Below are 22,757 nucleotides of genomic sequence, written 5' to 3' on the forward strand. Positions count from 1 at the left end.
CGAAGCCAGAGGAAACTCATAGAAATGATCGGGCTGTTTAACCAATCAGAGTGGATCTGTCTAGACCGCCTGGCAGCCGATCTTGCCAGCTCCACAACTTCAAAGTACGGAGTAGATACTAGCAGCTTCCAAGAAAGTCTCAAGACGAGCGATGCCAGGCTCTCTGCTCCATGTGGGCGACAGTTATCTACACTGAAAAACGCTCTATGCATATTACCTCTTTGAGCATCAAATCCATGATCTGTTTCGAAGTCAAGGGCCGCGTTTATGTCCACGTGACTCAAAGGTACTTTGACCGAGGCTTGGCCGCTTGCCTTTGCTCCGTTATAGCCGGTAGACATCCAGGAGCAACCTCACTTGCCACTGCAGGCCTTTCGAGAGGCAAAAATGCTCTGCTTTCGAAGTATTTCGGGCCCTTAGTAATTGGATCAAGAAATTGTGAGCTGAGTCACCGAGCTTGCGTTGCGTTTTCCTAGATGTTTCATTCTTGTAAACTGGTACACTCCACGCCTTATATATATATATATATATTGAAGTACATCACTCTAAACCCGTACTTGCAAAGTATAAATACTTAAAGGCCAACCAGAACACGGCAGAGCAGTTTTTAAGAGGTGGAATTGGAAGGATATGTTTTCTATGTATATGGCAGCTTTTTGTAGGTTGAACTATGTACTACAGGTACTCCGTGCTCTGACCAAACTCGCCTTGTTTTGGTCTCTGAAGTTGCCCTTTAGGAAATCCCGTCGAGTAACTGTTTTGATATTTACTAAATGCCTGGTGACGAGGCTCATGAACCTAGTAACAAGCAGAATTAAGAGATCACACCACGCTGGGCATTAATGAACGGGACTCGAGACCCTACTCGATCTTCCCCAGATGTCTTACGTCATCCCCCGACCATGGCCTTCGCCTCTACGCTCTGAGCCCGGCCTCTAACATGGAATACTACCTTGTGAGGACGATCGGGTAATGAGTTTCGTTTTCCGATTCTCTTTCTCAAACTCCTATGCTCACCCACAGCCAGGAAAAAGTGGCATGCAACAGGAAAGACCAAACCCTACGCTAATAACATAGCTGCAGGTTGGTGAGCTGGCCCGTGCCTATCTCCCAGGTATCTTGACTTTCCTGAGGCCCACCACACGCCAATCATCCGTTCTTTTAGACCGAGATTATCGCCGTCCAGGAGCTCGAAGTTTCCTGTTATTGCTGTCGCCTTGTCGCCTCGTTACTACTGCGTCGGCAATAGCGGCGCTTCTCCCCAGCTGCTTACAACAATGTGTGGCCTTGACCGACACTCATCATGACTACGGATAGTGCTCTGTCGTTAGTTCTCAGTCCTACCTACAACACCCTCCCGAATTACTGTTTTGTGCTGACGCCGCCTCATCCGACCTAGGTATCAGCCAACAGAATCCCTCGTCCTTTCCACAAAACGTCGTTTCTTCCCATTCAAAATACCCAACTTGTTTGTCCCACCCTTGACTCGATCGGAGCCGTGACGGTTGCCTTTTGGGCTAACATCCTATAGCCATCAACAGCTTCGCCATTACATAAGTACCGCCGATCAGGATCGGATATACGTTGTCGTTGATCGAGTGGTCTACTCAATTCATATCTCGTTACGGAAACGGGAGACTGTGGCTGTTATTCCCTTCGAGCCTAAGTGCCTTGCTGCCGGATATGGCTGGATCGGAATTGGAGGAACCACCAATGGCGAGTGCGCCTTTGTGAAGCTTTCGGATCACAACGGGCGCGCAGCTCGAGAGGCACCAGCTGCTCAAGCGGCAGATGTGGACAGTGCTCTGCCCATTGATCTAGCGGCTTCTCAGAGAAGCTCCTTAAGAGCATCGGTAGAAGCTGAACAAACAAACCAAGGCCCTAGTGATGGCCAATTACCGGAGATTCAACTGCATAAGTTTGGCGGCAGTATCGTGAACTCGGTGACCATTCACCGTTTACCCGGCGATGAGACGGGGTTCATAGACGAGGATGTTGCGGTTCTTAGGTATACGATGGACATCCGTCCTCCAGCCAGAGTTCGCTAATCATGCATGCAGCAACAATGACAAAACTGTGACGATATATTCGATCACGCGTTCAAAGGTCTTGAAGAAGATCTGCCACCCGGCGTGTATGAATTATGCGATTATTTCGCCGGATTCGAGTATTTTAGCTGCGGTTGGTGATGAAGCTAACGCATACTTTTATGGCCTCACCCGCGATTTTTCTACCGTGGTCTCCGCTGAAGCCGGAAGAAAGTTGAGCGGCTGGACACTGGACCTTCTTCTCTGCACTGAGATGGAGATCGGCCCGAGGATTGAAGACCGGTGTTGTTTCACCATCGCTTTTTCACAGTCTAATAGACTGTGCGCTATAGGGTCGCAATCCGGGGTGATCTCTGTCTTCAATGTTAGGGGCATTCAAGAACGCGCCAAGGAGCCTTCCGGCGAGAGTCCAATTGTCTGTTATTTCAATTCATCAAGATCTTCCTCCAGTGGCGGGGCTGTGCGCTGTATGAGCTTTTCGCCGGAACCATGGGATCTCCTTGTTTGGCTCGAAGATAGAGGACGTGCTGGGATTGCAGATGTGCGCCAGGCCTTTGTCCGCAGGCAAATACTTCAGCTGGATATGAACGAGCCTGGTATTCAAGAAGTCGAAACGGAACCGATTATCGATGACTCTACGGGGTTGGGGTTTGATTTCGATATCGAAACATCTCTCGAATCGCGGCATGACCTTGATGCACGGGCTATTCTTGACTCGATTGAGGGACACGCAGACGATCGGCGAGGCGATTCAGATGCACCAACGCTGCAAGAGAGCTTGATACAGGACTTGACGGAAAGGGAGAGGTTGGTCATGGAATTTCTGGACACGGCGCGCTGGACGTCGAGGTTCGAAGATGGCCTGACTGACCGGCTGGCTAGAGGTAACGTTGATTCGCATCCACATTCTGGCTCTCGCGCGAGGCATCAAGGTTCCACAGGCGGAGCTAATAGGGCGCCGCGTCCTGTTTCACCTCGGCCTGTCATACTCTCACAGGGCAATCGTGATGTGACAAACCCAAGCGCGGACGCGGACAGTTCAACGCCCGACCCACAACCGAGCATCACGTTGAGCTGGACCGCTTCCCCAGGGGAGCTAGAGTCTTCCACGTTGGCCAATCCAACTCATACTACGGACTCAAGCTCAAGTGACCAAAGTGGCTCCAGTAATGAGAGTGGAAATTCTAGTCGGCACCGCGGAACCATAACCCGACCGTCGGCGAATCTTGATTATTCCAGCAGTATACCTTTGTTGCAGGGGAGAAATCACCAGCGATCTCGTTCTGTTCATAGGCGCTCTGAAAGGCAAGATGACAGCTTTGACGTTCCTCACCATTTGAGGGCGAATATATTAGCCGTGGAGCGTTTTCGACGGCAGCGAATTATCAACGAGACAGAGGAATTGAATCGAAACAGCCTGCGTGAGCAGCGCTATGGCGGCTATGCCCAGCAAGCCTCGTTTGGTTTTGACCATAGCCGCTCCTCACGGTGGATTCGAAGCGTCATCAATGATCCCCCCCAGCGTAGTTACGGCATGGCACGCCGAGACTCGGATCCAAGCAGCTCTGCCGGACTCGGGTTTGGTGCCGACGGGAGATCGCTGTGAGTAGATGCACTGTGTCCACGTCGACAGGGATCGACTAACTCGACATATAGGTATATCGCAACTGTGACTGGGATTTTTGAATATCAAATTAACATCATGGACCGAAAGACGTTCCCAGTGATTACATACAGGTAATCGAAGTACTGAAGGTCCGTCTGGTCTGGCCCCTTGGGGGGGAATGCCAGTATCATTGGTGCTCTGGTGTCATAAAAGCAGTTGCTACCACTAACATTTTTTTGTGTTTTCCTGAGAAAATCCAGGTTTGATGCCACGCGAGGATGGAAGACTCCTTCTTGCTTAAAGTCATTGATGATACCTTATATCGTAATCTTTCTAACTGTTTATATTTCAACGTGCCCTGATCACAAGGCGCATGCCCGATAGCTGGAGACTGTACAGTTGCTTGTTCTTGCCGTTTTCACTGCACTCATACGTGGCGTTTAGGATTTAGTCTTGAGCTACTAGCATAATCAACGTACATTATATACCGAGTAAGCAAATCAAACTAGATTATTTGCATTTGGCTGTTAACTGTTCACTTCCGGCTCCGCTGTATAGATTCGGCGGGCCCCAAGCAAACGGGCCCACCGGCCACGGCCACAACGTCACTTTCCGCCGCCGCGGAAAGCTCTTGTTCCTTGAACCTTCACCCCACCAGTACGCCCGCCCTTCTGACAACTTGGATATGCGGCTTGCTCCATAACTTCAAGAGCATTCCGAAAAATATAGCCCGGCATACATCTTTTATACTCGCTGGAGCTCCTCCGCTCGCGGCTATTCATAGCCTGTTTAAACACTGCACTTACTTCCAGAGATCTCTTAAACAAGCGATTGGGCCGAGGCGCATTCTTGTCATTGATTTGTCCTTTACAAAAAGCCATACCCAGCTCAAATCTCCGGCTAAAATGGAGACTCTTAGCTCGGCCTTAGCCGATCTCGACCTGGGCTTACGGGGCATCGGCGGAAAGGCTTTTGATGAGCTCATCGCCGAAGAGGAGAACGGGACATACCAAAACCACGCACCTAGGCGCAGACCGCGCCCATCCGCCACTGAAGTAAGACGCGACTTGGAAAATGAGTTTCTTACTCCATCGCCTCGATTTAGCTCCGAATGGTTGAACCGTCTCCAGAGGTGGGTTTTCTTACCTTGTGGTGTTAAGCGCAATGGATGCTAACTCCAAGGTCAGGAGATGGGATGTGTCAACGGACTATACCGACCTCTTTGAAGTTGCTGGCACACAGACGAGGACCATTGTCCGATTTGACCGCGAAGGTCTTGAGGGGCGTGTCACTGGATATCATGAAGTGACTGTCCCGGCCAACAGCGCAAATGCAAAGAACTCGACATCTTTGCTTCGCCGACCTGCAGGCCGGGCAGATTTTGTAAGAGGTGCTGCGGGGTTTTTCCCGTTTGCCCCTGGTGGCTTGGATGGCGTTGAGGCGATTGCGGAGCTGGAGACTGAGATCCAGACGGGCGGACCTTCAGGAGTTGTTGGGAAGCAGGTGGGATTAGACCGAATTATCAGTTTTGGAACCGAGGGCGGGTTGTTGGAGATCGCCCCTGGATTTTTGCGCGGTTTGAAGTTTGAAGAAGCAAAGTCGAAAGAAGCCGCGGAAGAGGACGAAGAAGTTGAAAACACCCTCCAGGAAGAGGAAAGCAATATCAACCCTGATCTGGATGAGACTGCCTCCGACGTGGGAGGGGTGAAGATAGATGACGAAGAATCCGGCGATGAGGACGAGGAAGAGGAGGACATCGACTCCTTGCTACCTGTTGAATTCCCGTCCCTAGAGCCGCGAGCTCCGCTTCTCTCAGCCCTCCAGAAAAAGGCAGGCAAGGAATGGGCACACGTGGTGGACGTTAATAAGGAGATTACGAATTTCCACGAACTTGTCCCAGATATGGCCCGTGAGTGGCCATTTGAGTTGGACACTTTCCAGAAAGAAGCTGTCTACCATCTTGAGAACGGAGACTCAGTTTTCGTGGCCGCACATACTTCAGCCGGTAAAACGGTTGTTGCAGAGTATGCTATTGCATTGGCAGCTAAGCATATGACGAAGGCGATTTATACGTCGCCGATCAAAGCGCTGAGCAACCAAAAGTTCCGCGATTTCAAGAACGAGTTTGACGACGTCGGTATCTTGACAGGTGATGTTCAGATTAACCCCGAAGCAAGCTGTCTGATTATGACTACTGAGATTCTGAGGAGTATGCTCTATCGTGGAGCGGACCTCATCAGAGATGTAGAGTTCGTGATTTTCGACGAGGTCCATTACGTCAACGACCTTGAACGTGGTGTCGTATGGGAGGAAGTAATTATCATGCTTCCCGAGCATGTTACCCTCATTCTCCTATCTGCTACAGTACCTAACACCCAGGAATTTGCGTCATGGGTAGGCCGTACAAAGAAGAAGGACATCTATGTCATTTCAACCGCTAAGAGACCTGTTCCTCTTGAGCACTACCTATGGGCAGGAAAGGACAAATTCAATATTGTCGACTCGAACAAACGATTCCTCGAAAACGGCTGGAAACAAGCAGACGATATTATCTCCGGAAAGGACAAGCTTAAAGCTCAAAAGGCTGCAGAAGCCCAGGCGCAATCTCAAGCCAGCAGAGGTGGTCCCCAAGGGCGAGGCCGAGGACAAGCACCTGGCCGCGGTGGCGCGAGAGGAGGCGGAGGTGGAGGTGCGCAACGCGGAGGAGGACAACGAGGCCGTGGAGCACCAGCAAACCGGGGAACAGGGAACATTGCTCGTACAGGGAGGGGCGGTGGCCGTACAACCGCTGCGCAGGACAGGACCGTCTGGGTACAAGTCGTGCAACATTTGCGTAAGGAGAACTTGCTGCCGGCTTGTATCTTCGTCTTCTCTAAGAAGAGATGCGAGCAGAATGCCGACTCATTGTCCAATCAAGACTTCTGCAATGCTTCTGAGAAGAGTCTTATTCATATGACCATCGAGAAGTCCCTTACCCGCCTCAAGGCAGAAGACAGGACATTACCTCAGATTCTTCGCCTTCGCGAGCTGTTGAGCAGAGGAATTGCTGTTCACCATGGTGGTCTTTTGCCAATCATGAAGGAGATTGTCGAGATCTTATTCGCAAAGACCCTGGTCAAGGTTCTTTTCGCTACAGAAACATTTGCCATGGGTCTGAATTTGCCTACTCGTACGGTCGTCTTCTCTGGATTCCGCAAGCACGATGGGAAAAGCTTCAGAGATCTCCTGCCTGGTGAATATACCCAAATGGCGGGACGCGCTGGCCGACGAGGTCTTGACAACGTTGGCTACGTGATTATCGTGAACTCCGGCAAGGACGAGGCACCCCCTGCTGGCGCATTGAGAAAGATGATTCTTGGTGACCCAACTAAACTCCGATCCCAGTTCAGGCTTACATACAACATGATCCTGAACCTACTTCGTGTGGAAGCGCTGAAGATCGAAGAAATGATCAAGAGAAGTTTCAGCGAGAATGCTACGCAGGCCTTGCTCCCAGAGCACGAGAAACAAGTGCAACTCTCAGAAGCTAGTTTGGAAAAGATCAAACGAGAGCCTTGCGAGATCTGCGATGTTGATATTGCGACTTGCCATGACGCTTCACTCGAGTACACAAAATTGACAAGCGAGCTACATCTCAACCTCCTATCATCGCCTGTCGGCAAACGCCTTCTTATGCCGAAGCGCTTGGTTGTATATCAGAAGGTAATTATGCGATTTTCATGGTTACTCGGCTTAGATGCTAACATTGTGCAGGATGGATACCGCACGGCAGGTGTTATTGTGCGAGAGGTCGGAGGAGGCCCCAACCCGGTCATCCAAATCCTCGAGATCGGAAAATTGACCAGCAAGCGCCATCCCAGCGAGATACTCCCATTCCTACCTGCGTTTCGCGGATTCCTCAACCCTCTACCGACCCGCGCCGCTGATATGACTCTCAAAGTCTTCAAGATTCCAATCACGGATATCGAGTGTGTCACCAATACGATAGTTAAGCTTAGCGGCCCATCGTGGTACCTCAATATCAAGAAAGGTTGGCCAGAATGCGACAAGTGAGAGGATGTGGCTGACATTCGTTCCAGAGGCAATCCGATTTGCAGACAAAGAGCTCTCTAAGTTATGCTCTTCATGGACTACACCGGTCTGGGATGAGCTAGACTGGGCTCGAATCAAAGAGCTCCAGTTGAGGGACATACTAGATAAGCGTCGTGAGCAAGCAAGTATTGCTCAGTCATGCGACTGCTTGAAATGTCCCAACTTCCTGAAACACGTATGTCCAAAATACTCCCTGGCGAGATAACATATTCTGACAGTCTTTTAGTTCGAGATGCAACGCGATGAGTGGCAAATCAAGGAGAATATCTCACAACTGAAGCAGCTCATGTCAGACCAGAACCTTCAACTCCTTCCTGACTACGAGCAGCGTATCCAGGTACTGAAAGACCTCGGCTTTGTCGACGAACAGTCCCGTGTGCAGCTGAAAGGAAAGGTGGCTTGTGAGGTAAGTATCTGTACAAAGTACTTCCCAAATAGGTACTAAGACATCTGCTAGATTCATTCCGCGGACGAGCTCGTTCTGACGGAGCTTATCTTGGAGAATGTTCTCGCTGAATACGAGCCTGAGGAGATAGTCGCGCTGCTTTCCGCTTTTGTGTTCCAAGAGAAGACAGAAAACGTTCCTACCTTGACTCCCCGCCTGGAAAAGGGCAAGGAGGCCATTGTTAGGATTTCGGAGAAGGTGAACGACATGCAGATCCAGCACCAAGTCCTTCAGTCTACCGAGGACATCAACGACTTCGCCAGTCAACCCCGTTTCGGACTGGCAGAGGTTGTATACGAGTGGGCCAAGGGGATGTCGTTCAACCGTATCACGGACCTCACGGATGTCATGGAGGGCACCATTGTGAGGACGATTACTCGGCTGGATGAGACCTGCCGCGAGGTAAAGAACGCGGCGAAGCTGGTTGGAGACCCAACGTTGTATGCGAAGATGCAAGAAGCGCAGGAGAAGATCAAGAGGGATGTGATCTTCGCGGCGTCTTTGTACATGTAGATGCTACTAAAATACCTACCTGTATGTATGTACTTGTGCTGAATAGATATGGATCCCTTGTGTCGGAAAACCACGTGGGCAACGCCGGTCTTTATTTTTTTTTTTTTCTGCCAGAAGAATCCATGATTGCTGAGCTGCAGGGATCAGGCACCACCACGCTAGTAGTCCACACAACAATGTAAAACACACATCTCGATAGGAGAATTACTAAGATAACCAACTGGGACGATCATCGACTCGATTGCTAATTACCAAGCAGCCGTAAACTCTGCTGGCGCAATCACCCTTGACAAAAATTCTCTTACCGCGCGGGGCGGCAGGCGGTCTGATTCGCTGCCCTAGACGCGGGGCCAACACCGCCTGAAAATCCACGAGAGAAAGAAAACCAAAAGTGCTGAGGTCTCCTTAATCTTATTGATCCCTCCTCTTATCTCCCGCTCCTCGTGGCCTTTGACTCCCGTCTATCTCATCACCTAGCAACGGGGTTTTTTTCATTTTCTTTCGAGCCTTGATTTCTGCAACCAGGGGGTCGTTGCCGGAGCGAGATGGATGTTGCAGCCCTGCGGAACCGCATCCAGTCCACACTAGATGCCAATGCCGATATCAGACGGCAGGCGGAAATCGACCTGAAATATGTATGTCGTGAGTTGCGGGGATGGGCCTGTGCTGCGCTTGCTGACCATCCCTTTTCCGCTTATAGGCCGAGACTCAGCCAGGTTTCATAAACGCCCTGTTGGATATCCTGCAGGGGGAGCAGGTCAACGCCGTTCAACTGTCGGGTACGTTGTCGACACCTTTCTTTCCTGATTTCGACGGCTGGCAGCTTTTGGACCATTCTGCTCTATTCCGCCAGTCCATCCTCTGAACCCCGCATATACTAACCGCAAGGTACAGCCGGTGTTTACCTGAAGAACCGTATCAACCGAGGATGGTCAGCCGTTGAGGACAGCCCGTTACGTGCGCCGATCGCCGAGGAGGAGAAGCCAGGTTTCCGTGAGAGGCTGATTCCAGCTTTGGCCTCTACGCCCCCGAACGTTCGCGCCCAGCTCGTTCCCCTGCTCCAGAAGATCCTTCAGCATGACTTCCCCGAACAATGGCCTGGGTTCTTGGATATCACGATGCAACTGCTCGGCACGAACGATGCCGGCTCTGTCTACGCCGGTCTGCAGTGCCTTTTGGCTATCTGCCGTGTATACCGCTTCAAGGCGGGGGACAAACGGGAGGAGTTCGACAAGATTATCGAGCACTCGTTCCCTCAATTACTCAACATCGGATCAAAACTTGTGGATGAGGAGAGTCTGGAAGCGGCGGAGATGCTCCGCATCGTGGTGAAGTCTTACAAGCATGCTATTTACGTGGGTCATTCGGAAAGTCGATATGCGCATTGGATGGGTGAACTGACAAGTGGATAGTTCGAGCTCTCACCGCATCTGCAATCCCACCAAGCGACGGTAGACTGGTGTACCCTGTTCCTGCGAATCATTGCCAAGGAGCCTCCGGCGAACGCTATGATGGAATCCAAGGAGGAGAGAGAACTGGCCCACTGGTGGAAGTGCAAGAAGTGGGCTTACGCCAACCTCAACCGCCTCTTCATCCGGTGTGTATACCAGTTTTGCCTGCGGAAAGTTAGTCATCCTAACACTGATACTTAGATACGGAAACCCCACGACCATGACGAAGTCCAGCACCCCAGACTACACCCAATTTGCCAAGTCGTTCATTTCAACATTCGCGCCGGAGATTCTCAAGGGATACCTGCAGGAGATTGATAAATACGTTTCCAAGGGCCAATGGTTGAGTAACCCGGCGCTTTCCTACACTATGATCTTTTTCGAAGAGTGCGTCAAGCCCAAGTCAATGTGGGATCACCTGAAGCCGCACATGGAGAACCTGATCGCCCACTTTGTCTTCCCTATTCTCTGCCAAAGCGACGAGGACATCGAGCTGTTCGAGACAGACCCATCCGAATACCTCCACCGAAAGCTGAACTACTACGAGGAGGTCTCCGCGCCCGATGTTGCCGCTACAAACTTCCTGATCACTCTCACCAAAAACCGCAAGAAGCAGACTTTCTCCATCCTCACCTTCGTCAACGGTGTCGTTAGCAAGTACGAGGCTGCTCCGGATGACCAGAAGCAGCCGAGGGAGAAGGAAGGTGCCCTGCGCATGATTGGATCTCTGGCTTCTGTCATTCTGGGCAAGAAGAGCCCCATCGCGGATCAGGTTGAATACTTCTTCGTCCGCCACGTTTTTCCCGAATTCCGCAGCCCCCACGGTTTCCTGCGTGCGCGTGCCTGCGATACATTGGAGAAGTTTGAGGCGCTCGACTTCCAGGATCCCAACAACCTGATGATTATCTACCGGAACATCCTTGAATCTATGACGGACTCTGAGTTGCCCGTCCGTGTGGAGGCCGCTCTTGCTCTCCAGCCTCTTATTCGTCACGATGTTATCCGTACCTCCATGCAGCAGAACATCCCGCAAATTATGCAGCAGCTTCTCAAGCTCGCCAACGAGGTTGACGTTGATGCTTTGGCTAATGTCATGGAGGACTTCGTGGAGGTCTTCTCCGCAGAGTTGACGCCTTTCGCCGTTGCTCTGAGTGAGCAGCTGCGTGATACCTACATGCGCATTGTTGGCGAGCTTCTGGAACGAAACGCTGCCAAGGGCGAGGAGGACCAATATGGTGATTTCTTGGACGACAAGAGCATCACAGCTCTTGGTGTCTTGCAAACCATCGGTACATTGATTCTTACTCTTGAGAGCACGCCCGACGTCCTCATGCACCTCGAAACCGTCCTTATGCCTGTCATCAGCATCACTCTCGAGAACAAGCTATACGACCTTTACAACGAAGTGTTTGAGATTATCGACAGTTGCACATTCGCCTCCAAGTCTATCTCTCCTACCATGTGGCAAGCCTTTGAACTCATCCACAAGACGTTCAAGGCTGGAGCTGAGCTCTACCTAGAGGACATGCTGCCTGCGCTTGACAACTACGTGGCCTACGGCTCCCAGACGCTTGTTCAGAACCCTGCCTACCTTGCCGCGATTGTCGGCATGGTTGAGGATATCTTCCGTGACGAGAAGGTTGGCGGTGTTGACCGGATCTGCGGTTGCAAGCTTGCCGAGACTGTTATGCTGAACCTGCGCGGCTACGTCGACCAATACATCCCTGTCTTCATCGAACTTGCGATGAGCGTCATTGATGCCGGCGAGGCGCGTACGAAGTCTTACCGTCTCCACTTGATGGAGATGGTCATCAACGCCATTTACTACAACCCCGTTCTCAGTCTCCAAGTCCTTGAGGCCAAGGGCTGGACCAACAAGTTCTTCAGTGCTTGGTTCTCTAGCATCGACGGCTTCCGACGTGTCCACGACAAGACGCTCTCCATCGTTGCTATCACTTCCCTGCTCACACTGAACCCTGCCGATGTTCCCACAAGCGTGCAGCAGGGATGGCCCAGATTGCTCCAGGGCGTGACGAGGCTGTTCCACACTTTGCCCGCCGCTATTCAGAGTACGTATTGTTCTTTCGGATCATAATACTCAAACTAACAATTTTGCAGGCCGACAAGAGGCGACCAAGGAGTCGGACTTCCAGTACGAAGAGGAGGACGAGGAGGACGAGGGTAATGACTGGGAAGGTGAGGTTGAGTGGGCTGAGGGTGATGAAGAGGGCGGCCCCGAGGGTGACATTCCCGACGAGAGTGCCGCGTACCTGGACTTCCTGAACAAGGAGGTGAGTAAATCTCAATCATGCTTTGGATCTCGTCATTAACATACCACTAGGCCCAGAAGTTTGGCTCTTTCGCCGGAGATGACGATGACGAGGAGCTTGACGAGGAGAGCTTACTTGAGACTCCTCTAGATAAGGTCGAACCATATGGGCTGTTCAAGCAGGTGTTTATGAGTATGTATCACTTCATTCTTGTATGAGGCGTTCACTAATTAGGTATTAGACCTCCAACAACAACAGCCCCAGCTCTACGATAACTTGACGAATATCCTTAACGACGAAGAAAAGAAGATCATCGAGTCCGTGTTCCACGAAGCCGATGCAAAGGCCCTTGCCGTGGCCAACGAAGAGGCTGCCAAAGCTGCCGCCCTTCAAGCCAACGGGAATCAATAGATCCCAACGTTGATGAACAGCAACCGGTAGCCGACGGCATAGTCATGTTGGCTCTGGAAGCAAAACATAGTCTATGATATAAAGGATGCCATGTCATGTCTCTTCGGCGCCTCGATTTTTTGGACACATGCTCTTTGTGATGTGTCGACGGTCAAGCGGCCACTGCATTGGCGCCGTCTTTACGCGACCTATGCCTGTTGTTTCTTCTCTGTTTAGAACGTTGTCGCGAGATTTTATTTTTTTTTTATCTCTCATTTCATTATCGTTTACCCTCATGACACCTACGTTATTATTGGTTACGAATCTTGTCAAAAGTCCCTTTACCCTGCCTCATCATCTACCTTTCGTCCCGAATCCTGATCCCCGAGTTAATGAACATCAATTCACTTTTCTTTCTACCACATACCATGGCATGATCATGAGCAATCTAATCTTCAATCTTATGTCCTGAGGAAAAGAAAGACAGATGACACTGGACGAAATACACATGGAAATAAACCTAAACGCATACATAGCGTCACGTGACGTATATAGTAATCGAGTTACTCAACATATCCCACGCGTCATACTCTGACCTTCTGGCGATCATAGACATACACCGGCAGTGTCTTCTCGGAGAGACACCAGGGGCACTGTGATCCGCCATTATGCAACAGTGCAGCTCTAGTGGAGACACCACGAACAAGCTCTCGCTGCTCTCCCATAGTTGGCGATACTTGACCCGCAACGTCATAATGATGCGACTACCAGTCTACACTGACATGACGATCTGGTTCAGAATCATATATAAACCTCTTCTCCCTTGCATTGCTCAATCTATCAAACCATACCACATCAAAGAACATACCTTCTTACAGCCAACCACCAAATACCTCCAGGTATGCCCATGACCTTAGCCAACCCAACTCAGCCAAAGCACAATCTAACAACGAACCCAGTCCACCACAACCAAACCACACCTCACCTTCCACTCAAACTAATACCAGAATGTCCGCCCCCTTTTCCGGCCGCCAGTCTCCACCCCCCGAGCGCCAGACCGGCGCACAGGAGAACTCTCCCCCCGGCTCCGGCCGCACAGACGCCAAGTTCGCTCCTCCACCCGAGTACGCGCCCAAGACCGCGGATGCGCAGGGGTCCGCCCAGGAGAGCCAGACTGCGGGCCTGAGCAGTAACCCCAAGCATATCCTCGAGGATATTGAGAGTGCGAAGTACACGAAGGGGACAGGGAACTAAAGGGTTTTTCTAATGATGATGTCATGATATGAATTTGTACTTTAATTATCACAGGCTTACTTATGCCTGGATCCGGATTGGGATAATGAATTCTTTGTGAAATTGGTTTTTCTTGAGGTTGTGTAGATGTAGGTGTAGATAAAAAATGTCTTTGGAGTGAGATGGAAAGGCATAGGTCGTATGGGAAGGCTGTAGGAGTTGGTACATTTTCAGTATTCCTTAGCAGTATATGATTCAAGAGTAAGGATTTCCGAATTCTACAGAGACATATCTTTGTGCATTGGCATTTTGTGCTAAGGACGATGGCTTACATTTTAAAGTGATTGTTGAACTGGTGGACTTGGTGACCAGGACAATGGCCGTCTCTTGAAACTTACTATCTTGGCCCTTAACAGATTAGTTTTTTGATACTACAGGGAACAACTTTTGGGAGATGTTTTGGCATGTAAATGATGAAATGTCATTTTGTTCAATTTAGAAGCTTCTGTTCCAGACAGCCAACTAAGGGGAATAGAGTATGAACATGAACAGAAAATAAAAGTGACGTCATGCTAGCTAGAAACACAATCGCGAAGGTCATGAGAACGTGACATAGGCCAAGGTCGTGTACAATAGATCAAGCTGGGTATATCTCCTCTACGCCTTCTCGGTCGTAGCAGGAGCGGCCTGGGCAGCCTGGGGCTCAACGCCAGGGGCGGGAGCAGTACCAGTGGTAGGAGCGCTCTCACCCTCAGCCTTCTTCTCCTCAGTCTTGCCAGCCTTCAGGTCCGCAAGTCTCCTAGCCTCGGCGTGGATATCGCGAACCTGCTTGTCGGTCTGGGAGTAGAACTCACGCAGCTTCTGGCCAGTGGGGGTGTTGACAGCCTTCTCGAAGTAGCTGTGCAGGCCACGCCAGCTGCTGGCAGCCTTGTCGCTGATCTTGTAGCTTTCGTCAAGGCCCTTGGCGCGGTCGGTAGCACCGGTCTTCTTGTCGAAGTTGCTCAGGACGCTAGTGAAGCGAGAAGTGAAGCCATGCTTCTGGTCGATGGCGATGGCCTTCTGGATAGCCTGGTCGCTGATGGTGTAACCGTGGGCAAGGTACTCTGCGATGATACGGGAGCGGGGCTTGTCTTCCTGCTCGAGGTCGTTGTGGTTCTCGTCTTTGGCTTCATCGGCGGTAGCGCTGTGCTCTCCGGCAATTTCGTCCAAGGTGTGAGCGGCCTTGACAGTCACGACAGAGGGGCCGAGCTGGGTCTGGTCGAGGAGAAGGGCGGTCTTGGAGGCGCTTTTACGGGTTAATTAATGACGTGCTGCGGTGGAGGTGGTGCGGGGCAAACTTACGCATCCTTCTCGAATGTCACGGTCGCCGACTTGAGAGAGCCTGGCTCGCCGGAAGTGGGAGTAACGGAGATGTTGACAATCTTGCCGCTGTAGGGTTTGTTAGAAGATATCTCCTGATAAAAAGGGACTTAGCCGCATACCAGAAGCTGAAGAAATCCTGAACCTCCTTCTCCGAGGTGGAGGGGTCGATGTTGGAGACGTGGACGGTGGTGCGGTCAGACATTTTGATGATGGAAAGTCGGTTTGGATATGTAGATGTAGATGTAGACGTAGATGAGAAACTGATCAGGCAATTGTTTGGTGAACAGGAACAGGAACGGAGTGGTCGCGGGGTATTTATTCCATCATGACGCCACAAATAGCTATGACGTACGCTCGCAGCACAGCCACCGACGGTGGGGCAGCCAGCCTTTCATGTGCAAACGCGTCAGGTTGATACATTTCAGATTGGAAGAGACAGGGGCCAGAAGGCAGTAGAATTCGATAAAAATAGTTTGTCTAATTAAGGGGCCGAAGAGGAGAGAAAACGAGAGAACAAATGTCCCACCGAAGCTCGTGCCACACTCTTCTTATCACTTATCGGAGAAGGATCCATTGACCTCAGCGCATTGTGGCTGAAGCTTGGGGGTGGAATTGCAGCAACAAGAATCCCAAAAATTTGACACGATATCAATCTACCAAAGGATCTGATCTACTTTTCTGGAGACTGAGTTGGAGCTCAAGATCCCGGATACGCTGCCGCAGCACCTCGTTCTCCTGGATAAGAGAGTCCATATCTTCTCGTGAAGCCGACTCGTTTGAACGGCGCACGGTTGGCCCAGATAGATTTCGATGCTGTGAGAATGAAGCCCGACGCGTATACAAGCGTGAGGTGTTTGCAACATGGGCTGATACATCCCGTTTTCTTTCCTGAGGTTGGGATGCTACTGATATGAGACTCTGGGACCGAGGAGACACAAGCGACGGCCGCCGGCTTCGCCCATTTGTCCTTGACCCTTGAATCACTGGGAAGTATGAGGCGCTCAAGCTCGAGGATGACCGGTGGCGCCGTGACGCTGTAGGATATGTAGGTCCGACTATATAGGTCGACCCGTGGATTGTATCGAGCGGTTCGTTAACCGTGGTCGAGGTGGACGAGGCCGTTGAGGCGACGGATGATGTTTGATGGCGGAGGAGGGAGAGCTCTCTTGACAGACGGTTGACCTAAGAGCCGGGGTCAGGCTAGAGGTGGCCCAAGGGATGCGGTTTGTATCTCACCATTGCCTCTTGTTCCTGCTCTAGGATTGAATGGATATCAGAGGGCGAAAGGGGTTTTGGTTGTCGCAGGGGCCCTGCGCAAAGATGTTAGCAAGATCCCTTTGTGGAGAACATACTCTGAAGTTCTACCAGATGTTGCTCTTGCGCGCGCTTGGAAGGCAGTCCCGACTTGGCTCCCTGAATCTGGGCTTCGACATACTGAAACGGTCGGAGGGCTCATTGCTCGCGACGATTGTCGAGACGACAGGGGTGATGTTTTGGCTGGCTTAGCCCGGTCTGTCGCTGCACGGGGTCGTATCCTGGGAGGCGAGAAAGTGTCTTGGACAAGCTCTGGAGACATTCTTGTGATGACTTTGGAACAGGGGTAGAAGGAAGATGGGAGACTGAAGTATGACAAGGGGATAGGCAGCTCAAATCTATGCTCAAGCTTCAAGGGGCATGACGAACAGAGGGATAAACGTTCATGATGAGTCGGACAAGAGCCCTGCAGGCCACCCCTTGATAGATTTTAACATTGGGAACATGCCAGAGAGAGAGATTGGAGAGCAAAGGGAATGCATGAGACCTGTCAGCAATCTTCAATGGTTGGCTTCGTTTTGCATCCGTATTCCGGGCATAACCGTTTATGTCTGGTTGAAATAGAAAGATGTCACACGCCGTCAATATTGAACCTTACAGGAGTCGATATCACATATGTTCCGTAGAATAGACCATCATGTCGATAGTCATCATGTCAACAGGCGGCACTCGGTAAGATATTTATATCGCGAGGATCATCAGGGACATGACCGACAGCTGTAGTCTCTCATGTAGATAATGTAGGCCTCCCTGCTGCACGATCCGTAGGCAGAAGTGCGGATTAAACGGCAGGCTTTAGTAATGCTAGGAATCTCAGGATCATCGCATCGTATAGCTACTCCGCAAAGGATGGAGGACAAGGCCAATGTGGAGGTGGAGATGGAAGCCTTAATGTCGTTGGACAAGAAGAGTTGCATCATAAGTCACCTCGCATATATATTGCAGAGTCATGAGTAATAAAACAGTCTCCCTATAATTATCAATTAACTTTCAGTGTATGTTCGAGACTGTCCTAAACCAAAACACACATACTATCCATCCTTGCAAGGGGAGACTGTCACGTGAGAAACAGCTTAGTAATCACAATTTACACCGTCAACCAAACATTCAAACATCAGCAGAGGGAATTGTAGGTAAACCGCGGCATATTTGGCGTTTCAGATTGAGGGTACTTTGCGTCAGAGCTTAGCTCCAGCTCCCGCCAGCTGATTAGAGCTCCATACTCCCTTTCCCGCCCCTCATGGCCCCCCAAACCGAACCCGCACCAGCTACGGACCCCTCCGACATTCCTCCCTTCGCAAAGCCTCTCGCTCCTTACCTCAAAAGTCGCCAGGAAGCTCTTCGCATCCGACAAGCATTGACAAGTTACCTCAGGTCGCACATAACCTTCGTCAATAATGACCCCGAGCATCCGGATTATCTCGCACAATCCCACCTCGCGCTATGTGTCTCGGACAATGCGGTGTCGGACGTGAAGCGGATACCAACGGAGTTTACGGGCCTGAGGATGGAATATTTGGAGGCGTTACAAGCGAACGTGACAGCAAGGAAGCAGAGACAATCAATAGGCGATAAATTGTCCGCGCAACGTTCCGAAGGAGTTGAGACAGGGAAATCCTCTCCTGATAGCTCCTCGGAGTTGCAGGCTTACCTTCGACTCGTCCGTGACCGGCGACGACACGCGAAACTCCAAGTTTTTGAACATTATCTACGCGAGCTACAAACCCGTGATACTCCTCGGCCCGAAGATTTCGAGAATCAGGACGGCGAAAACCAAACCGCACTGCTCAGTGAGTTTGAAGACGAGAATCCAGGCAACGGCGCCGCTGGCGGTGACCTCGAGGAGCTAGTGCATAAATTGGAGAAGGCTGTCATCCGTGCAAAGTCTCAACTAGATCGGGAGAAGAGACTATACGCAGAATTGAATGCCCGGGCCGTGACCGACGGTAGCAAAACAGAAGAGCCCTCCCCATCCGTGAAGGCGGCGGCTCTCCAGCAAACACGAGATGAGCTTGTACAATGGGTAGAGGATAAGCTTGTCGACAGTGGAAATAGTCTCGAACCCCCTGTGCAGGACTTACCTGCTGAAGAGCTAGAGGAATCCGCTCGTATCCTTGAAGAACAGAGTGGGCGCATTCTACAGCAGTATGCGATCTACACAGAAACCCGCCAGCGGCTACTAGAAGCAGCTGCTCGAGCATGCCAGCCGGTGTCGACAGCCCCCACAAAGCCTCCAGCGCGAACTATGGATCATCGCCCACCTTCCACAGAAGAGGCATTGCGAATAGAACCTTTGCAAGTTCTATCCTATGCTAGCGATATCCTCCTCCCGGTTTCTAAAACTCAGCGGTCACTATCCCTACAGAAATTCTACTTGTCTGGCATGCTTGCGAAGGAGAAAAGTACCACGATGCGCATGCTCAATCGGTTGAGTGACGAAAGTCATCTTCTCCCTGAATATCCAATCCTTGCTCGGCAACCTCGATTCAAGCACGCCACGGCAGCACTCAATTCCCGAAATGCTGCCAACCAGGCAGACCCCGCAAAGCAGGACGAATTAATGAACATGGCCGAGGCATGGGCATTTGCATCCTCCGCGGCCGGGTCCGGCGATAAGGAGTACGTGGAGCAAAAGGTTGAGGATGGTAATGAACGTGCAAACTGCGCCGAACATGAGCTACAAAGAGTCTATAGCCTGCTTAACCAGAACCTAGAGGAGGCCCTCGCAGGTGAGCAGGACCAGAAAAACAGCGACATATGGGCGCATGAAGCTCGGTCCACTAGGTCCTCGGCCAGATTGGCTCGGACTGAAAAGCGTTCAAAAGGACCGTGGTCGCGCTTGAAAGGGACGGTGGGAGTTGTGGATTAGGGACGATGGGTTGCCCCTAACACACCACGTTTTCCGGAAGACCACATCTTGGGTTGGCATCTGAATACATCTATTCAGAACATTCACTCAAAATTTGTTCCCTTAATTTGTCACGCTAGGACTGCCTATTATCTCAGTACAATCCGCCATAGGATCCTGATGACCAACCCCAGTGCTGCATATATCACTGGCCCCGGTCGCCCCTCGAAGCAATCGGCGAAATCTGAGTACCTTGGGAAACTAGCCTCCGACCTACTAGTTCAGACCACCTGGGCAATATACTACAATCTGCAGATACGGCTTGTTTACCGGAGTCAAGCCGGTTCGAGGGCCCAGATAACGGTCTGTTGTACCGAAGGCCGATGGATGCATGCCGTGTCTTATGGCGTGATGATAGGAGGGCTTCTGTGCGACCATCAACGTAAATGCCACAAGAAGAAATTCCGAGATTCCACCGTTGGCTTCTGATATCAGTCGTGCATGCCCGTGGGCAAGTCACCATGGAAACCCCCTGAACATCCCGGGTGATTATAGTCAACTTCATGGATCCCACATTAACTACCTCAAGGTACCTGGTACCTACTTAAGACCCGAGATACAAACCCGCCGCTCGGGGATTTAACCCATGGTCTAGGTATCCATCTTGTCTTGTGATAAACAATCTCCAATACCCCGAATCCTACTACGGGGTCTTCCCTTCCCAATACAACCCTACTCCAACACCAGCATCCCTGGATCTCAGCACAATTCTCAAGCCGAACACGATGACGCCACCCATCCTGATCATCGGCGCCGGCCTGTCAGGCCTGACAACCGCCCGCCTGCTCACAAACGCCGGAATCCCCTGCATCGTCTTTGAAGCCTCGCCTCCCTCCCGCACGCAAGGCTACGCCATCTCTCTGCGCGACTGGGGATTCAACGCCCTCCTCAAAGCCCTCGGTAACCTCCCTCTATCCAGCCTCACGCGCGGCGTCGCACCAGACCGCCACATCGGCGGCTGGGGCTGGCTCGACCAGTCATGGCGCAACAATCAGACGGGCGAAGTCATCATGATGCCGCCCAGGCAATCGAAGGAGAAACCAACTATCCTACGCGCGAACCGCAATGCGCTGAGGCAGTGGATTGCGGATGCGGATGCTGGAGGCGAGGAGGAGGTTGATGTGCGGTATGGGCATCGACTTGTGGGTGTGAACTTGCCTGAAGATGGTGAGAACGAGTGCATGATAACAGTTGAATTCGCAAATGGCGCTACTTACGCGGGCTCCCTTCTCATCGCCGCGGACGGTGTGCACTCCACCGTCCGCACTCTACTTCTGCCAAGTGCAAAACCTGAGATCATCCCCATTCTCGTCTACCACGGCGACTTCAAGATTAGTCGCGATGAATACGACCGCGTCGTCCGACCGCACGCAGGGGAATCAACGATCCTCGGCGGCGTTGGCGACGGGTTCAATACCCCGCTGACTGTTTGCAATATCAGTTCCACTACGGTGCATATGGACTGGTCGTACTCGCGACCCAGTGTAGAGAACGACCCACTCTTCAACCCAGACATCACGTCCGAGCAAGCGAAAGTCATCCCCGAGGCACTGATTGAGGAGATCAATGCAAGACAAATGGGGGAGCCGTGGTCTCTCTTCGTGAATGGGGAGGCGATGCGCGGGCATAGGGTGTTTAACTGGCTGATCAGGTGTGTGTCGATGGAGTGGGGAGACGTGGATTCTTGCTCGCAAAAGGGTGTTGTCTTTGTAGGCGACTCATGGCATGCGATGCCGATTTTCGGAGGCGAGGGCGGAAACCATGCGATCCTTGATGGTATTGAGTTGGCGAAGTTGTTAAAGGGGGCTTGGGGCAGCTCTAAGGAGGACATGCAGGCGGCGACTAAGAAGTACTATGACAAGTCTTGGAGACGATGCACTGATGCTGTGAGGAGGTCGACGCAGAGGTTTTACCAGCTTCATCGCCCCATCAGTGAGTGGATCGAAATTGCGGAGAAGCAGAAGACGCGAGAGTAGTTTTGTTTCCTAGGGCTTAGTATAATTCCGCGTTGAGATAAGAACGAGTTTCAAGGCATAAATGAAAGCAATCTAAACACTACATGGCAGATAACAGAAGAAGCATCCCATCAATTCGACCGGCGCGAACTAACATACCACCGCCTCTTCGCCGCACTCCCAGGTTCAAACCCAATCTTCCGATCCTCAGCCAACTTCCACAAGACCTGACTCAAGAACGGCGCAAGAGCCTTCTCAACCTCGTCTGACGTCTCCCCGTACATCGCGTATATAACCTCGTGTAGCGTCAAGCCGCCCCGTCCCCGTCCCTGCCCTGCGGCTCTGCTTTCCTCGAGTATCGCGTAAACCTGCTGCACGCGGAACTCCCTGTGCTTGATGTACTCGCGCATCGTAGCAGGGAGGTCGTCGATGACTGCCCCGTGCGCTGGGTATCCCAGCGGGAGATTCAGATTGGCCATCTGCTCCATGCTCTCCATGTATTGGCCCAAGTCTTCAACGACTGAGTACCCGTGTCCTAGCACGTTGTCGCCTGTGAAGAGGGCGTTTTCTTCTTCGATATGAAAGCACATGTGGTCGGCTGCGTGGCCTGGCGTGTGCACGGCTCGGAGGGTCGCTCCTTCCACGCGGAAGACCTGGCCGTCGAGGATATCTTTCTGTCCGGTGTCGGGGCAGTTCTTGTAGATTCGTTTGGAGAAGGCTGGATTGTATGCTATGAGGTCGGGAACACCGCCTGTGTGATCGCCGTGCCAGTGGGTGAGCAGGACGTGGGAGATGTCTATCCCCCGCTCTTCTAGGATCTTGGTGATATCACGGATCCACGAGGGCATTCCCTGCGCAGGCCAAGTATGTGAGCGGCATGGCCTTACCTGCGACTTTGGTGAGGGATAAAGACGTACCTGGCCAGTGTCAACGAGAATACGTGATCTGCCCGTACCAACAAGATACGTGTTCGTCCCCTGTAGTCGCATCGGGCCAGCATTTCCGCCCAGAATCCGAATAACTCGCTCAGTGATGTCCGTCACAACAGGCAGGGTGGGGATAGTGTTTTCACGGCCAGAAAGGTATTCTTGCCAGAAATCCTGGGGAAACGGTATTCTGAATGTCATCTTGGGACCGAAACCTGCCTATCGAATTACCGATTAAGGCAAA

The 22,757-nt window shown here is 51.6% G+C and overlaps 9 protein-coding genes across 9 annotated transcripts; 5 read left to right on the forward strand and 4 right to left on the reverse strand.

Annotated features, from left to right (window-relative positions):
* Positions 1 to 897: 897 nt before the first annotated feature.
* Positions 898 to 4,149, forward strand: BDW74DRAFT_145012 (uncharacterized protein). Its single transcript, XM_073723135.1, has 6 exons — positions 898 to 1,114; positions 1,187 to 1,326; positions 1,400 to 1,468; positions 1,532 to 2,008; positions 2,061 to 3,650; positions 3,705 to 4,149. Exons 2-6 carry the CDS (start codon positions 1,304 to 1,306, stop codon positions 3,787 to 3,789), a joined length of 2,244 nt encoding a protein of 747 aa, XP_073589136.1. The 5' UTR covers positions 898 to 1,114; positions 1,187 to 1,303; the 3' UTR covers positions 3,790 to 4,149.
* Positions 4,150 to 4,559: 410 nt separating this feature from the next.
* On the forward strand, positions 4,560 to 12,836 carry BDW74DRAFT_165458 (SKI complex RNA helicase subunit SKI2; the record flags this gene model as incomplete). The annotated part of the gene is made up of 14 exons (XM_073726420.1): positions 4,560 to 4,786; positions 4,842 to 7,356; positions 7,408 to 7,684; positions 7,734 to 7,921; positions 7,973 to 8,152; positions 8,204 to 8,546; positions 9,263 to 9,339; positions 9,405 to 9,483; positions 9,599 to 10,059; positions 10,117 to 10,301; positions 10,357 to 12,224; positions 12,274 to 12,446; positions 12,497 to 12,617; positions 12,667 to 12,836. 14 exons carry the CDS (start codon positions 4,560 to 4,562, stop codon positions 12,834 to 12,836), a joined length of 6,864 nt encoding a protein of 2,287 aa, XP_073589137.1.
* Positions 12,837 to 13,483: 647 nt separating this feature from the next.
* Positions 13,484 to 14,069, forward strand: BDW74DRAFT_173871 (uncharacterized protein; the record flags this gene model as incomplete). Its single annotated transcript, XM_073727892.1, has 3 exons — positions 13,484 to 13,541; positions 13,615 to 13,714; positions 13,775 to 14,069. The coding sequence occupies 3 exons, from the start codon at positions 13,484 to 13,486 to the stop codon at positions 14,067 to 14,069; spliced, it is 453 nt and encodes a 150-aa protein (XP_073589138.1).
* A 436-nt stretch (positions 14,070 to 14,505) lies between these two features.
* vip1 (putative actin cytoskeleton protein (VIP1)) lies at positions 14,506 to 15,676 on the reverse strand. Its single transcript, XM_073723136.1, has 3 exons — positions 15,530 to 15,676; positions 15,390 to 15,476; positions 14,506 to 15,333 (listed from the first exon to the last, which is right to left on the reverse strand). The coding sequence occupies exons 1-3, from the start codon at positions 15,610 to 15,612 to the stop codon at positions 14,706 to 14,708; spliced, it is 798 nt and encodes a 265-aa protein (XP_073589139.1). The 5' UTR covers positions 15,613 to 15,676; the 3' UTR covers positions 14,506 to 14,705.
* Positions 15,677 to 15,878: 202 nt separating this feature from the next.
* On the reverse strand, positions 15,879 to 17,687 carry BDW74DRAFT_145021 (uncharacterized protein; the record flags this gene model as incomplete). Its single annotated transcript, XM_073723137.1, has 3 exons — positions 16,776 to 17,687; positions 16,647 to 16,720; positions 15,879 to 16,592 (listed from the first exon to the last, which is right to left on the reverse strand). Coding segments are annotated over exons 1-3 (814 nt in total), but the record flags the coding sequence as incomplete, so codon positions are not given.
* On the reverse strand, positions 16,699 to 17,687 carry BDW74DRAFT_145023 (uncharacterized protein). The gene is made up of 2 exons (XM_073723138.1): positions 16,779 to 17,687; positions 16,699 to 16,732 (listed from the first exon to the last, which is right to left on the reverse strand). The coding sequence occupies exon 1, from the start codon at positions 17,642 to 17,644 to the stop codon at positions 17,423 to 17,425; it is 222 nt and encodes a 73-aa protein (XP_073589141.1). The 5' UTR covers positions 17,645 to 17,687; the 3' UTR covers positions 16,699 to 16,732; positions 16,779 to 17,422.
* Positions 17,688 to 17,908: 221 nt separating this feature from the next.
* BDW74DRAFT_186428 (uncharacterized protein) lies at positions 17,909 to 20,247 on the forward strand. The gene has a single exon (XM_073731261.1). It carries the CDS (start codon positions 17,965 to 17,967, stop codon positions 19,591 to 19,593), a length of 1,629 nt encoding a protein of 542 aa, XP_073589142.1. The 5' UTR covers positions 17,909 to 17,964; the 3' UTR covers positions 19,594 to 20,247.
* nscC (FAD-dependent monooxygenase nscC) lies at positions 20,248 to 21,663 on the forward strand. Its single transcript, XM_073733025.1, has one exon. The coding sequence runs from the start codon at positions 20,358 to 20,360 to the stop codon at positions 21,606 to 21,608; it is 1,251 nt and encodes a 416-aa protein (XP_073589143.1). The 5' UTR covers positions 20,248 to 20,357; the 3' UTR covers positions 21,609 to 21,663.
* A 55-nt stretch (positions 21,664 to 21,718) lies between these two features.
* On the reverse strand, positions 21,719 to 22,714 carry nscB (metallo-beta-lactamase type thioesterase nscB; the record flags this gene model as incomplete). The annotated part of the gene is made up of 2 exons (XM_073727893.1): positions 21,719 to 22,438; positions 22,505 to 22,714. 2 exons carry the CDS (start codon positions 22,712 to 22,714, stop codon positions 21,719 to 21,721), a joined length of 930 nt encoding a protein of 309 aa, XP_073589144.1.
* Between the last annotated feature and the right edge of the window lie 43 nt (positions 22,715 to 22,757).

The sequence above is a fragment of the Aspergillus multicolor genome (assembly GCF_047715735.1).
Source record: "Aspergillus multicolor strain CBS 133.54 unplaced genomic scaffold BDW74scaffold_2, whole genome shotgun sequence".
NCBI lineage: Eukaryota > Fungi > Ascomycota > Eurotiomycetes > Eurotiales > Aspergillaceae > Aspergillus > Aspergillus multicolor.

Excerpts from the sequence above, each read along its gene's own strand:
- BDW74DRAFT_186428 (XM_073731261.1), top strand. The coding sequence starts at position 17,965 with ATGGCCCCCCAAACCGAACCCGCACCAGCTACGGACCCCTCCGACATT.
- BDW74DRAFT_145023 (XM_073723138.1), bottom strand. The coding sequence starts at position 17,644 with ATGATGCAACTCTTCTTGTCCAACGACATTAAGGCTTCCATCTCCACC.
- vip1 (XM_073723136.1), bottom strand. The coding sequence starts at position 15,612 with ATGTCTGACCGCACCACCGTCCACGTCTCCAACATCGACCCCTCCACC. Across the intron at positions 15,477-15,529 it reads CAGGATTTCTTCAGCTTCTG|CGGCAAGATTGTCAACATCT; the intron begins GTATGCGGCTAA and ends CAAACCCTACAG. Across the intron at positions 15,334-15,389 it reads GTGACATTCGAGAAGGATGC|CGCCTCCAAGACCGCCCTTC; the intron begins GTAAGTTTGCCC and ends AACCCGTAAAAG.
- nscC (XM_073733025.1), top strand. The coding sequence starts at position 20,358 with ATGACGCCACCCATCCTGATCATCGGCGCCGGCCTGTCAGGCCTGACA.
- BDW74DRAFT_145012 (XM_073723135.1), top strand. The coding sequence starts at position 1,304 with ATGACTACGGATAGTGCTCTGTC. Across the intron at positions 2,009-2,060 it reads GAGGATGTTGCGGTTCTTAG|CAACAATGACAAAACTGTGA; the intron begins GTATACGATGGA and ends TCATGCATGCAG. Across the intron at positions 3,651-3,704 it reads GGTGCCGACGGGAGATCGCT|GTATATCGCAACTGTGACTG; the intron begins GTGAGTAGATGC and ends CTCGACATATAG.